At 34.0% G+C, this 14,335-nt stretch overlaps 1 protein-coding gene across 1 annotated transcript in view; it reads right to left on the reverse strand.

Moving 5' to 3' along the window:
- Positions 1-3,151: 3,151 nt before the first annotated feature.
- Positions 3,152-14,335, reverse strand: part of GBE1 (1,4-alpha-glucan branching enzyme 1) — a 320,203-nt gene continuing 309,019 nt past the window's right edge. Inside the window, exons 15-16 of the mRNA XM_049785497.1 lie at positions 13,112-13,227; positions 3,152-3,767 (exon numbers count right to left, since the gene is read on the reverse strand). Coding sequence (XP_049641454.1) covers positions 3,711-3,767; positions 13,112-13,227 — 173 coding nt within the window. The 3' untranslated portion in view covers positions 3,152-3,710. The remainder of the gene's footprint in view (positions 3,768-13,111; positions 13,228-14,335) is intronic.

Consider the following 14,335-nt stretch of genomic DNA (forward strand, 5'->3'; position numbering starts at 1 on the left):
TGGATAAAGCAGAGTACAAAACTTATGAGAATTAAATACTTCTCTCTGGTCTGGCAAAAATGATAAGAAAAAAATCTAAGAAGGAAGGAAACTTCTGAATAGCATGCCCTTTAGCATATCTATCAGAAAATGCATTTTTTCCGTGCAAATAAACATTACTTTCTTTGCACAGCTCTTGCCAAAAGTTAAAATCCAGATGTAGATTAAAGAGAAAAAAATATTGTTACTGTATTTTAATTCCTCACACTATCATTTAAGAAATACTGCCCTAAAGAATGAATGTATCTCTGCAATTCTCTATAAATCACCATTAATAAGATAATAGGGCAGAAAAATTAGTAGAGAATTCATTTGATTTTTTTCCCCCCAAAGGCCGGCTTCACTGGGAAAATTTATCTACATTTCAATTCTAACGCATTGCGAATGATAAATGAACTCCACTGCATAAAGGACATGACATTGCTATGGCTTAGATTTCTATTTTCTTTCATCAAAATATTCTACATAGTGAAGTTCACAGCTCAGTGCTTATCTCTCTATAAGGAAAATACAGATTAATGAAACCCACTGCTCTAAAGCACCCCAGTTCAGGACCTGACTTAAAACAGATGGAAAGAAATCGTCTAAGTGGTATAAGGCCAGTTGCAAAGCTCCTTTACCATTTTGGTTTCTATCAGGTATGTCTGCCCTGACTTGCTCCAAACAGTAAGTGCAATAGAAAACCTATTTATGTTGCTTTCATGGCTACAGGTTCAGAGACAGTGGATGAAAAGATATTTGCCCTGAAGCTGCAAGCCAAACACATGAGGAAAACACATTACCCTTCAATGCTTCTCCCACACCTGTCTACACTCTCTTCTGTATTATTTGAAGAATAGGCTCCTTATTCAGGCAAGCTCTTGTATGAGCCTGCATAGCAATAGCTAAACCCCTGATCAGTGACAAGTATTGCCAAGGGGAGTGCTTGAGTAAGAGGAAAAATACATTTTTTTTAGAGTTGTCATGAAAAAAGTCAATTTGTCATCACTGGTTATTTTCTAAACTTGAGTTACATGGTGGATAAATCCTTCATTTTATAATAGAGATGACTGCATCAACTAAGAGCAGGAAAAACAGGGAAAATCAGGGGGGAAACTCCAATGGATAGAAAATAGGAGAGAACTGACCATCAAAGTTCCTTTGTTGTAAAATGAAGAGCAATCTAGGGATCATATTGACATATAAACACTAGTATGTCTCTGCTATATTGCTAATATTGAACTAAGTATTGTACATTGTTAGCATCAACATAGATTATATTTAGGTAATGAAACAGTATCATAAACAAATGAGAGATAAAACATTATTATAAAAATAGTAAAATTCTGTGCCTCTATTCTTCTTCTTGGAAAAATAAGTAATACAGGCGAACTTCCTAACAAATGACATGACAATAAGAATGTTATTAACATGTATTAAATGAAACATGCACCAATAAAATCTCATGTCAAATACATATGATCAGAAGATCATAGAACATCTTTTTGGCTTTTTTTGTTTGTTTTTTATTTGGGGGCCACACCCAGGGGTTCTCAGGGGTCACACCTGGCTCTGTGCTCAGAAATCACTCCTGGAAGGCTTTGGGGACAATATAGGAAGCTGGGAATCGAACCCAGGAAAGCTCCATGCAAGGTAAACACCTTGCCTGTCGTGCTACCACTCTGGACCCAGATCATCTTATATATTTAATACTATTATAGATAAAAAAAGGGTGGAGAAGTTACTACAAAAATATTCTGATTGTATGTATTTTCTAGACCATACAAAGCAACATTTAACATTTGTGAAGTAGGGTAATACTTGATGTAAGCTTACATCTTATAAATAAATTCTTAACTTTAAACTACGAAAATAAAAACCATTAACAGAATAAAAATATAGCATACAATTATTCTGATCATTTTGACTTTGCCTCATAGATCAAAATGCAAAAAAAAAAATTCTAGGAATGAAATAATTTATAGTCAGTTTTAAGGAGCCATGACAGAGAATTAGAAGATCTCTTTGACTATAAAGAATAAAATAGTAAGAACTTATAAACACCAACATGAAAAATCAATATCATGGTGAATGCCATATTGCTAGCAATAACACTTCTAAGATATAAAATAATTCTTGTACTTGGAAAATATTACATAGAAGTATTTCAGTAATACCTCCCAGTGTGTAACATCATTAACTTAAGCTTGCAAATTCAGAAAATCCAAATATTTCACTTGGTAGTTCAAGTCAATAACACATATCAGAATCCATAATGAATTCATAAAAAAGTGGTTAATATACAGGCTTAGCTACAAAAGTTATGTCTCTTTATTAGATCTTTTCTAACAATGAATAACAGAAAAATCTTCAAAAATTCTAATAGCTGTGAATTATCAGAATAAAACCACAAATTAAACAGTTTTAACATAAAGAAAAAGTTTTATATAAGTGGCAAATACTTTGCTCAAAGTAGTTCATAATTTCCTGTTTTGAATCATTTATTGAGACCAGTGGATTATTATTCAACAAATTGAGAAAAACCTCATGACTTCAAACAGTCCTGTAGTTAAAATAGTTTATTCAGCTTGTATTTTATTTAAAACAATTTGTGTGAGAGTGATTTGATGGTCACATACCCCTGTGCTCAGGGTTTGTTCTTGTTTCTGTGCTTGGGAGTGATCCCTGGCTGTGCTTGGGGATATGAACCAGAGTTAGCGAGCTGCAAGGCAAATGTCTTAAGCTTATACTATCTTTTAGGATTTAATTCAACCTTTGAGAGTGTGCAATTTTACAATTGGTGAGTAGCTCAGACACCTGAGACAAGTTAAAAAATTGGTACTTGAAGAAAAGAAAATATTATGAATTTCCATGTATCCTAGTTTATTAAGCAGGTTCATATGTTTGGGGAAGATAACAGTATTAAAAGAAGCATTTTAACATTCACTCTATTCAGACATTGTAGTACAACAAAATGGAAATAAACAAAGACAATCTTCATTTTTCTGTTTATTGAAAGCAAAAGAATTTTTGAATGTTACACTTGCTTATTAAGGCCTTTAGGATGTGTAAATATCAGCAAACCCTGAACACACTTATGCAAATGAGGGGTGACAAAGTTCATATAGATTTGGTACTATAGGTAACAGACTTTTAAATTTTATATTACTTCATTTTATTATAATGTTTCTAAACATATTTTGAAAGAAATAGAGCAATAATCTTGGCACCTTGCAATTCAGACCAAGAGCTATTCAAACCAAGCCAGCAAATAATAATTTCTAAAAAGTGATATAAACACTCAAGAGAAGTAATCACACTGGACAAATGATTTAAGTTGAAGCATTAAATAATTGGCTAGAGAAGTAACATTATTTAAAGAAGTTATGTATAATACTTCATCTGGTACTGCTAACTGCTCTGATCACTGGAAAATATCGTCCAGCTTGCCTGAAATTTCACAAATATTCCTTCTTCAAGAAAAGTTGATTTGCATAAACTAATACTTCTGAAACTTGACATTTCAGTTAGAGAAGTCTATTTTACAAAGCTCACACATTTTAATCTTTATGTCATGAAATCAGGGGCGAGCGCTTCTGCACATACATACATACATACATACATACATACATACATACATATAAACACACAAGTAAACATTTATCTCCTGGAGATGAGATCAGTCAGGTCTCTCAGTTAGGCAGATCCACATTCTGAAGGATGAGGGCCACTCGGCTTGGAATGTACACCTAAATCAACACAAGCAAGTTAGTATAACTGGAAAAAACAATGCTGGATTTTATGTCGTTATGTCAAAGGGACAGCATGAAGCTGTCTCACGTTTGGGCAACTTCAGTTATCTTTACAATTCTGGCTAAGAGGAGGCTCCATTCACTGTCTCTTAACATTTTTCACCTCCTTGGAAGGAATGTCCACTAGGGGGCACTATGAGCCTAAAAACCCCAATTTCCGCAGACTAAGGCTATAAAAGGCACTCTGCTGTTTAAGCTCTTTCAAGTGAAGGAAGGCTAGCTACCCTACAATTCACATGCTATTTTCCCCAGTTTAATAAAATCATAATACAAGAACAGACTTTTACATAAAGACACTATATTTATTCTCCTTTTTGTTGCCTTCTGTCATTTTAAGAACAAAAGTTGAAGGAATCATAAATGTAATATAAAGGAACTCTCATCTTGATTAAAAAAAATCCTGACACTGCATTTAAAATACCTTCTCTCCATGCTATGTGTAAGCCTCTGAGCTCAGCTAAACACCCCTCTCTTTCTTTAAGACCTCAGGCTTCGGCTAAGGTTCCCTTCAACACTAGTTCTTACCTCTAGAGCTTTTGTCCATTTTAAATTTGTAGTTTCAAGTGTTCACTCCCTCTACCTTACTAGTTCCTTAAGCTATGAAAATTCAGTTTCAAGAGTGTATCCTTGAAAACCATAGGTATGAAAATTTTTGTTTCGTTTCATTTTTGTTATTTTATATTTATTGTTTTTCTACCTACCAAATCAGTTGCTAAAGAGGTGATAGTGGCAGAGTGGAGGGTATGAGTTACTGTCCATTGTGAACAGTTTAGTTCACTGAGAGGTTCTCAATACATGGATAATTCTCTATGGTATTGAGGATCACCTAGAATACCACAAGAGCTGCTTGGAGATTCCTGGGCCACACCCAGCAATGTTTGGGTTGTGGGGGAAACAACTGGAAGGTCAGTTCTAAGGTTGCATCTAGTGATGCTTGGAGGAATACATGGTACAAGGCATGTTTCTCTTACCTACTCTTTTTCTATTCCATCATTAAAGAGTTTATAATGTGTAAGTTTTGTACATATGAATGTTTTCACATTTTTAACTACCAGTAAGTGCTAAAGATGAGTGCTTACTAAGTAGCTAGAAGTTAAATAAGAAATAATGAGCATATAATAGTGGAATTGATATGCACAAAAGACAGTTCCTAATATCCATATTTTTATAAAAGTGAGAAGGAATTTAAACTGTATGATTTAAACTGTATGTTATTTTATACTTTTATACAGCACATATTTAATTATTATTATGAAAGCCAACAGTACAAGTAATATTACAGATTGTGGGCAGTATTGTGACAAGATCTCTTCTAACAAGTATTTTTAATTTTTAGTCACTTTATCTTTAAGTGAAAGCTTGATTGATGGTTAAAAAGAAAAATGCTTTTATAGTTTAGAATCAGAATGAAAGATGCAAAGCAAACACAGCTTTAAGAAAAAAAATAAAGGACAGAACAGTTGATTTTCATTGAATGAGACTGTTTTATGTCTCAATGCTTCAAGTAAACACAATGTTTTCCCTCAAGGTTTCTGTGATAAAGAACTCAGAAGACTCTGAAAAAAATATATACACCAATATAGTTGGTTAGTTTTGAACATTAACGATTAAAGCACTTTTAAAATGAAGGCATTTCAAGAAATTTACATCATGAATGTTAGTAGCTAGGAAATAGCTTTTCTATTCTTCAATTAAAAGTAATAGTGATTTAGGAAATGTTCATTATCTCTTAGAAAATTTTCCCAAATGTTAATAGTTCTTGTCTTGTAGTCTGATTTATAAAGCTGGTGCTTCCAAAAGATAAATATTATATTCCTGCACACAGTCAGTGTGAGGAAACCATCCATATATTTCAAATACTCCAATGTTTCCTTATAGTTTATACCTTATTGTAAGTGATTTGTAACCTTTAGGATCTAGTTTGTAATGTAAGAATATAGTTACTAAGGCAATCCTTTCACTCAGCAGTTTATTTCTGATTAATATAGGTAAGACGTTAAAAAAAAAACAAACTGGTAAAACAAAAGGAAGCTTGGAGTTACTCCTGAATAAAGCAGGGCTAGTATCCAAGATCCAAACTAATAAGAGTTCAGAGTATTTCTACAACTACTCTCCTGAATAGAACAACAGAGGGCAAAACAGACATAAAAAAAAGAAAGAAACTCAAAATTCTATTTGACCAATTTCCTCTCTAAGTCTTATTCAAGAGACAATGTGTTACCCTTTCAGATGGAGAGTTTGTTCTGTTCTGTGTGCTTAGTGTGAGGAAGTATAGTTAGTAGGCATAAATAATCAGTGAGGTGATGCTCTTGAACAGAAAGGTTCTGAATCATTCTACTTTAAGCAACTTGAGACTAAAATATTTCAGAAGAATCCACAATGGATCCCCCCAAAAATTTCCACTCCCTTTATTCCCTTTAAAAGTATTTATCAGACTTGAGTGAGCATAATAGGTTAAATGTAGGCTTTGCATGCAGGAGGCCTAGGTTTGTTTGTATCTGGTACCAAGTGGTTTCCTGAGCAGCTCTGAGCTGCTAGCTGCTAGAACTGATAGTTGTAGCTCTGAGCACCACCAGGTGTGGCTTCTCAAAAGAAAACAAAAACAAACATAAAGTTAATCTGATAAAATATATAGATAGAAAGAGTCAGCTGAGCTCAGAGTGCCTAAGAAAGTTGCAAAGAGATACACTCAGGCCTAAATCAAACAAGGATGGTTCTCTGCTAGCAGCTAAGTGACATATCAGGACAAGATAATCCCCTACATGAGCCCTACAAAATATCCTATCTACTCTGACTCATAATCTCATAATCATTTCATTATCAAAAAATGGTGACTATAAACTAACTGATAACATAGATGAAATATAACACTGCAAATTTTTGGTAGATGAAAGCACTCTGTGCTATCCTAAATCTAAAAGTAAAACAAAACCGATGGCATGACAAGTTCAAGATTTGCAATAGTAAACACTGAGTTTCTAATCATGGCACTTAATGGTTAAAAAATGCTGCAAGAATTCTCACTCTATGATGCTGATCATTTTCTGTAAGGAGTTTTATGATGCCAATTCCATTCACACTTAGAGACCTCTGAATATGATCTGCTCAGAAACCTTCAGTTGATAATTGCATAATATCATTAATGGGAATATTGTGTAATTATATTTTTTTCACTGCAATGTTAATTACCAGAATGTATTTATGTTGCTCTGGAGCTCTGCAATATAGGCACCATGAAAGAAGTTCCCCAAGCAAGTGTTTTGCTTAACTATGCCTATTTATGGAATTTTGAGTTTTCTTTTACTGGGGTTTTGAGTATGTAAATTAATTATTTTAGTGGTGAGAAAATGACTACCAATTATGCTAAAGGACTTAAGATAATCAGAGCTAATCCTTAAGACAAGACAATTACAGACTGGGCAATTTGGGTGGCCAACAATTTAGAGTTAATTTGGAATTCTGTAACTCCTATTTTGCAAATTTAATTCTAAGAGTTCGTTTTGATTCCTACAGCAAGTAAAAAAAGAAAAGGAAAGGTTCTGGAAAGAATTGTTTGAGTATTTTTAAGAATAATATGGGCCAGAGTTAGAACAGGGAGTATGGTGCCTAACAATTCAGTTCAATTTGGGATCATATTACATGAGGCACCCCAGAGCTCTGCCAGGAATGACCTTGGGAACATTGAGGCAGGAGTTATCTATCCTTGAGTACTGCTGTGTGCCGCTCCACACAGCAAAGAAACACATAAATGAATATAAATGTTTAATTGTATTTAAACATGAGTACACTTAAGTATCTGGAAACCACTTAGTACCCTGACCAAAGATAATAAATGCCAGTAAACCTATCAAAGCTGACAATGTGTTAGCTATTCAAACCTAAATATGTTGTATTTAGGATTACATTAAGGACATGAAATAAAGTGATACATAGTGGTAGATTTTACTTTTATAACTATGCTTATAGCCAATTTTCACCAAAAGAGTGCCATAGTAACATCCAGTTCATTAATTATGAGATTGAAAAATACATGTTAATTTTCTCCATTATTTTGACTGTTTTAATGACTATGGTCACTATGGGCATGCTGAAACATAACCTACCATATAGTATCTCCTAACTTTTTTTAGGCAAAGCATAGTCTTCCAGGATCCTAAGTGAATTTCAGAAACTAATTACATAATTTTTAAAATTAGGGTGGCAAGAGTTGAGATGTTAAAACAAATTTATAATAAACATACCTTAAATTTGTTAAAAATAATTTTTTAAGAAAACAATGTTTTTTCTTTAAATTCCTAAACAAAATTTTTCAGTTTTAAGAACAACACATCATTATGGGATAATAATATTCTTTAAAAAACATTAGATTTAGTCTACATAAATCTTTTTAATTATTTTAAAATTAACTTTTAAATAAGGTTCTATAGAAAATAATTTCAATTGTCATGTGCATTTCTATTTTCAAAATGACCTAAAGGACAATCTAATTCTAGATAAAAATTTAGTATTAGAAATGTAGAAGTGATATAAATACTTTAATTTAGAAATCTCAAAAAGAGTTTGATTTTAAGTATCAAGTTTGCACTTGTGTTTAAAAATTCAAAACAACTTACCAGCTATTAATCTTTATTCTCAATAACTACAAATGAAGAGTAATAAAGACATCTCTGTACCAATCATATTGGTAATGCATAAGGGGTACTCATTGCTCTATGTTTGATTCTTGCCTCAGCATTTTCCTGTGGCTTTTTAGAATTGGGATTCCAACCTATGTATCTGGGGATTTTGCTCTGACTCCAAAATTCTACTTTTGAACTTCCCAAATTGGAATGGGAATAAATAGATCTACCTCTTAAAGATAAAAATATCTACTACTAAATGGCAACATAATAAATGATAAAATGTATAACTTGATTCATTTGGTCACTGCAGAGTGCTTGCTGGAGTTACTACAAAGACATCAAATTCATCTAAGGTTCAGTTGGTAGCTACTCTTCCATATTGGCTATTAAATTTGAAGTTATGAACCAGACATGAGAAATAAAGTCCCCTTCCTTTCATCAGCACCCTGATTAACAGAGAGAAGAGCTTGTAATTTATTATCTTTGGCTCCAAAATATATAGAAATGGTTGCATAAAAACAAATCCCCAATAACTGCCCTCAAAGCAGAAGGGACAAGTCCTGTCCTATCATTTCATGGCATGTGTGAACTGCTCTGACCTTAGCAAATAGGATTCAACGGCTGTCCACATGCAGTTTACGAGCTTCCAAGTTTCCACTGATGGAGCACATAAAGACCACACTGGAACAGTACCTGCTGATGCTGCAATTTGATGGCTATTTTAAGATTCCTTTGGGCTCTGTTTGTTGCTATCTTTGAGAGCATATCTGACACTTATTCAGCAGATCTTTAGGATTATTGAGCTTGCAAATTAAACTTTAGCAAGAGTTGGACATTAGTGGTGAGGGACAGAAATTTCATGGAAAGGGGAAAGAAACATCATCACCCAAACCTGCTTTGCTCCCAGCCATTTTGTGTTGCAGCAGGAGTGACATTACTGATTAGCACAGGCATCCCTTGTACACTTAGGGTCGTAGATGAGAAACCTGACTTGGTCCCCAGAACAACATATGGATCAGATATTTTTGTAATAGAGATGTTCTCTTCTCTCTCTCTCTCTCTCTCTCTCTCTCTCTCTCTCTCTCTCTCTCTCTCTCTCTCTCTCTCTCATTCTATAAAGGATAATTCTGGTAAGAAGAAAACCTGTCTCCTTGGATTTGCAGGTCTATTTTGGGTTCCCTTAGCCTGGTACATCAAAAACCAGCAATCATTTCATTTGGAACCTAAAGACTTATTTAAATGAATATTTCCTAAAGCACCTGGAGTTGTGGAAAACAAGATGCTGCTGCTGGGAAGAGAAGGGCTAATCTCTGCTTTTCTGCCTGACTTGGATCAGAATTCCATTACAGTGGTGGCTAAGGCCCTTTCTATTTAGCATGTGCTAGCAGTGCTGCATTCCTCATCCTGCTACGGAGACCATTCCACTTGCTAATTTAGAGCTGCACATTCCATATTTGCAAGATCAATTCAATTAGTGCTGAAAAAGTAATCTCCTGACTTTTTGCTGCCACTGGGTAGTTGGCTTATTTTAATTATGACAGAATACCTTAGCTCTTACAACACAGAACGGATGTCAGGATATTTTTCTGCCCACCCCAAAAGACTGTGAGCCTTCAGTTAAGATTGGAATTTCCCCAAACTTGGGAGGCCTTCTTAATTGTGTGTCTTCAAAGTGGACAGGGTCTTCTTATACTTAACATATTAAAATAATCATTTGAAGGCCAAGACAATAATAACTTTCAATACAAGTGCAATACAACACTTTTCCATTTCCACAAAGCTGTGTTAATGAATGTATCCTTGCCTCCTAAGAATCTCTTGCTGTAGGGATGATACTATTATTAGTCATCATTATACAGACGAGGGAAACCGAGGTCCAAAAAGGTTAAATTACTCAAGTTCTCATAGCTAAGAAAAATGCAGGCAGGGAGACTGATCGCAGGTTCTCTGTAATATTTTGTGGTATTTTGACTGCACCAGGAGGTCTCTCCACCTAACGAAACCTTTATGGAAATGTGAACTTTTCAGGAAAGTTAGCAGCTATATGATAACTTTTCTATCTGAATCTTTCAGTCCCCTTTCTCTCTATCAGGGGTCCTCAAACTTTTTAAACAGGGGGCCAATTCACTGTCCCTCAGACCACTGGAGGGTCTGACTATAGTAAAAATAAAACTTATGAACGAATTCTTATGCACACTGCATATATCTTATTTTGCAATGAAGAAACAAAACAAATACAAATACAATATGTGGCCCGTGGGCCATAGTTTGAGGACCACTGGTAGTTCAACTGGTTCAAGTTCACTTTATTCTATTCAGGTGTTTGTTTGTTTGTTTGTTTTTCTCAATAATGCCTCTTTCCAAGAGCATTCATTCTTTTCTTCCGTTTGAGGGCCTCACTAGGCAGTGCTGGGAGCATTACTACTAGTGGGGTCAATGCTTTGGGGTCATTCCTGGCAGTGCTCCTGGAAGTAGGCTTTGTCGGAAAATAAACTTGGAGCTCTCTCCTGAAAAGCATGCTTGCCAGCTCCTTTCAGCTGGCCCTCAAGCTGATTCATTTTCCCTAACTCGGTAAGGATTTTTTGAAAAGTTTTGCTTCTTGATGAGTTCTAAGTCTTATTCACTTTAGAACTTCTATTTTGCATGCCAAATTCGAATATACTGGCAAACTCCCATAGTACTCGATGAAAGAATGTGAGTGTATCTTCAAGCCCTTCATTTTACATTACATATGTATTGATGTCTCTGAAAACTATATTAATGCCAGCACTGATGCCAGTCATATATAAGACAGTCATACCTAAGACACCGCTGATCATTGTATTTTCCTTATAATCTATCTATCTATCTATCTATCTATCTATCTATCTATCTATCTATCTATCTATCTGTATGTATGTATGTATGTATATATATCAATTAATGAGTTTTACTCAGCCCTATTCTCTTAATTTTATTAGGTTAATGTGTGGGTTATCTATTAACCTATTTATTTATTTCTATATTTTTGAGAGGCACTGGGGCTACACCAGTGGTGCTAGGACTTTAATGATAGTTCTGTATTCAGGGATTACTCAAGAATGCTCAGGCTTATGTGGTGTCAGGGACTCAAACACAGTCATAAATGAGCTAGGCAAGAGCCTTATTCTCTGCCTTACTTCTCTGAACCCATATACCACTATTCCTGGCATATCAATTCTGATTATAGTATAGTAGTTTATATAGTGAGTTCTGTACCCTATCTAAGATGTAGAAATATAGCATAAAAATGGACTGGGGACAGAGAAATAGCATCGAGGTAAGGTGTTTGCCTTTCATGCAGAAGGATGGCGGTTCAAATCCTGGCATCCCATATGGTCCCTTGTGCCTGCCAGGGGCAATTTCTGAGCATAGAGCCAGGAATAACCCCTGAGCACTGCCAGGTGTGACCCAAAAACCAAAAAAAAAAAAAAAAACCCAAAACAAAAATGGGAATTAGGAGAACCACCCAGATATCATGCTTGGATAATAAAAGATTATAAATATTTAGGAAAATGCAATAATACAAAAAAAAAGAAAAATGCAATAATACATTTATTAGTTTCATCACAATCTATGAATGTTAAGGCTCTTAATCTAATTCTATTTGTGCTCAGAACCAAATACAGATTGTATATAGAGATAGAAGAGAGAGGAAATAAAAGGAAGAGAGGAAAATAAAAGGTAGAGAGAAGAGTGTTAAAAGTGTAAAGAAAAGAATTTAAAGCGAGGGAGGAATAGAAAGAAAGGAAATGAGAGAGAAGAGTGAGGCATATGAATAGAAGACTGACTTGGAAAAATGTGTAGATATAAACTTGATCTTATTTTGTAACAATGAAGTACAGTAAGAATTGGGAGCAATTCTGGAGAAATCCTAAATTTTATATTTTAGAAGTACTTTGGCTATTTGCGGGGAGAGCAGCACATTCGGCAATGCTCATGGGTTTCTCTGTGCTCACGGATTATTCTTGAAGAATTCTGGGGTCCATATGAGTTGCCATAGATCAAACATGGGTCAGCCCAATGCAAGGCAAACACTCTATATATTGTGCTATTACTCTGGTCCCCTTTAAAATCAATTTAAACCCAATAATATAATGCTGATTTTTTTCAAATATGTCATATCACAATTTTGAAAGCTCTTTCATCATGCCTTTTTAGCCATATACCAGAGAATTTTGCAACTAGAATAAATTCAGTTTTTATCAATCTATATAAAATATATAGAAATTCATAGATCTTTTTATAATATTTAAAACTTCATTAGATAGTCAATAGTGTGGAAATCTGCTTGGTATAAAATATAATAGAGAAAGCAATAACATAGAAAAAATTATTGATAGAAATATTCAAAATAGAAATAAAATTGAATTCCTATTTTATCTTTGGGGATAGTTTTAATCATATTAATATTCAACTTTCCCCAAACTGTTTGCTAAATGTTATTAGATTTCTCAAACCCAATTCAATTCTACATTGACTTGAAAATTGTATCTGTCTGTTCTGTTGTTGATGCTGCTGTTGTTCTTCTTCTCTTGTCACTGATTTGTTAAAAAGTTGTTTTTTGGCTGAGAATATAGCATTAAAATATACAAGATGAAATTATCGTGGAAAAATATCATTTAAAAAGCCTTCACTTACCATAAGAGAATGGGGACGTCCATTATGTCCATAAGCTTCAGAAAAGAAATCAGTACCATGGTCCAGTCTTTGGTGCCCTCCATATTCTGCAGCATCTGAATCTAGCACAATCTTGAATGTATATATATTTCTTAAGGAATCACAATGGTTCAAGAGATGAATGAGATATTGAAAACTATAACCTATACAAGATGGCAATTTAAATGGAGTGTTCTGCCACGTTGAAGGGATTTGTGGTATCTTCTCATTTCTTCAGAGATTCTCCCATTAGGAGTGGGCTTTATAAACCATCCATTCTACACTTCTATGGGTCTTTTTAATCCTAGATTAAATCCTCAGAGCCATCTAGCCAGGAACTCAATCTCCTTTCTTTAACACCAAACTACTTCATTTCTTGGAAACTACTCTAAATTGCAAATTAAATTTGAATCCATAATGATTTCTGACCAGAAAAGTCATGTAAGTTCTAACCATAGGCATATTTTAAACATTTAATAATAGTAATAGAATCTCTGGATACACTCCTTCATTTTAGAACCATCTTTATTCTTTATTTGAAGCACTTAATTTTTTTCCTTCCCTATTGGTGAACTCATTCCAACTTTTTAGATTCTAGTTATCAAATGAGGAACATGGGAGTAAATCAATTCAACAATAAGGAATTCAGCACTCTTAGGACCTCCCTTGGTTACTGGAAGCAAGCAACTATTCAGACAATAGATCATATAAATATACTATTCACTAAACTGCAAAAGGATTTTTAAGGCAATCATCTGCTATCAAACAACATCTAATTTTTATATGAGTTCTAAGATAGTTACATTATCATATTTAATAAAATTGACAAGAAAATTGCTGCTATAGCTATGACAACAAAAATTACTAGGGTAATTATTTTAAAGATAAGCACAACATGTCTATAAATGATACTTTATACACAAAAGATTAACAAGTAAATGTCTGTATTTAGAACCATTAAAGTTAATATAGACTAAGGGTCATATGGTTTAGTCAAGTTATTCATGTTTCTTCATCATCAGAGATATAAAACCTCTGATCTCAAAATTGTCCATTTTCTTTAGAGTAAAAATTATTACATTAAAAGAACCTTTATGTAAAAACAACTTATTTCTTATCTTCCTTTTATTTTTTTATAAGGCCATACCTCGCTGTGTTCAGAGCGAGATCCTTGCTCAGTGCTTAGAATTACTTCTGGCAGTGCTA

Source organism: Suncus etruscus, chromosome 13, assembly GCF_024139225.1.
Source record: "Suncus etruscus isolate mSunEtr1 chromosome 13, mSunEtr1.pri.cur, whole genome shotgun sequence".
Classification (NCBI taxonomy): Eukaryota; Metazoa; Chordata; class Mammalia; order Eulipotyphla; family Soricidae; genus Suncus; species Suncus etruscus.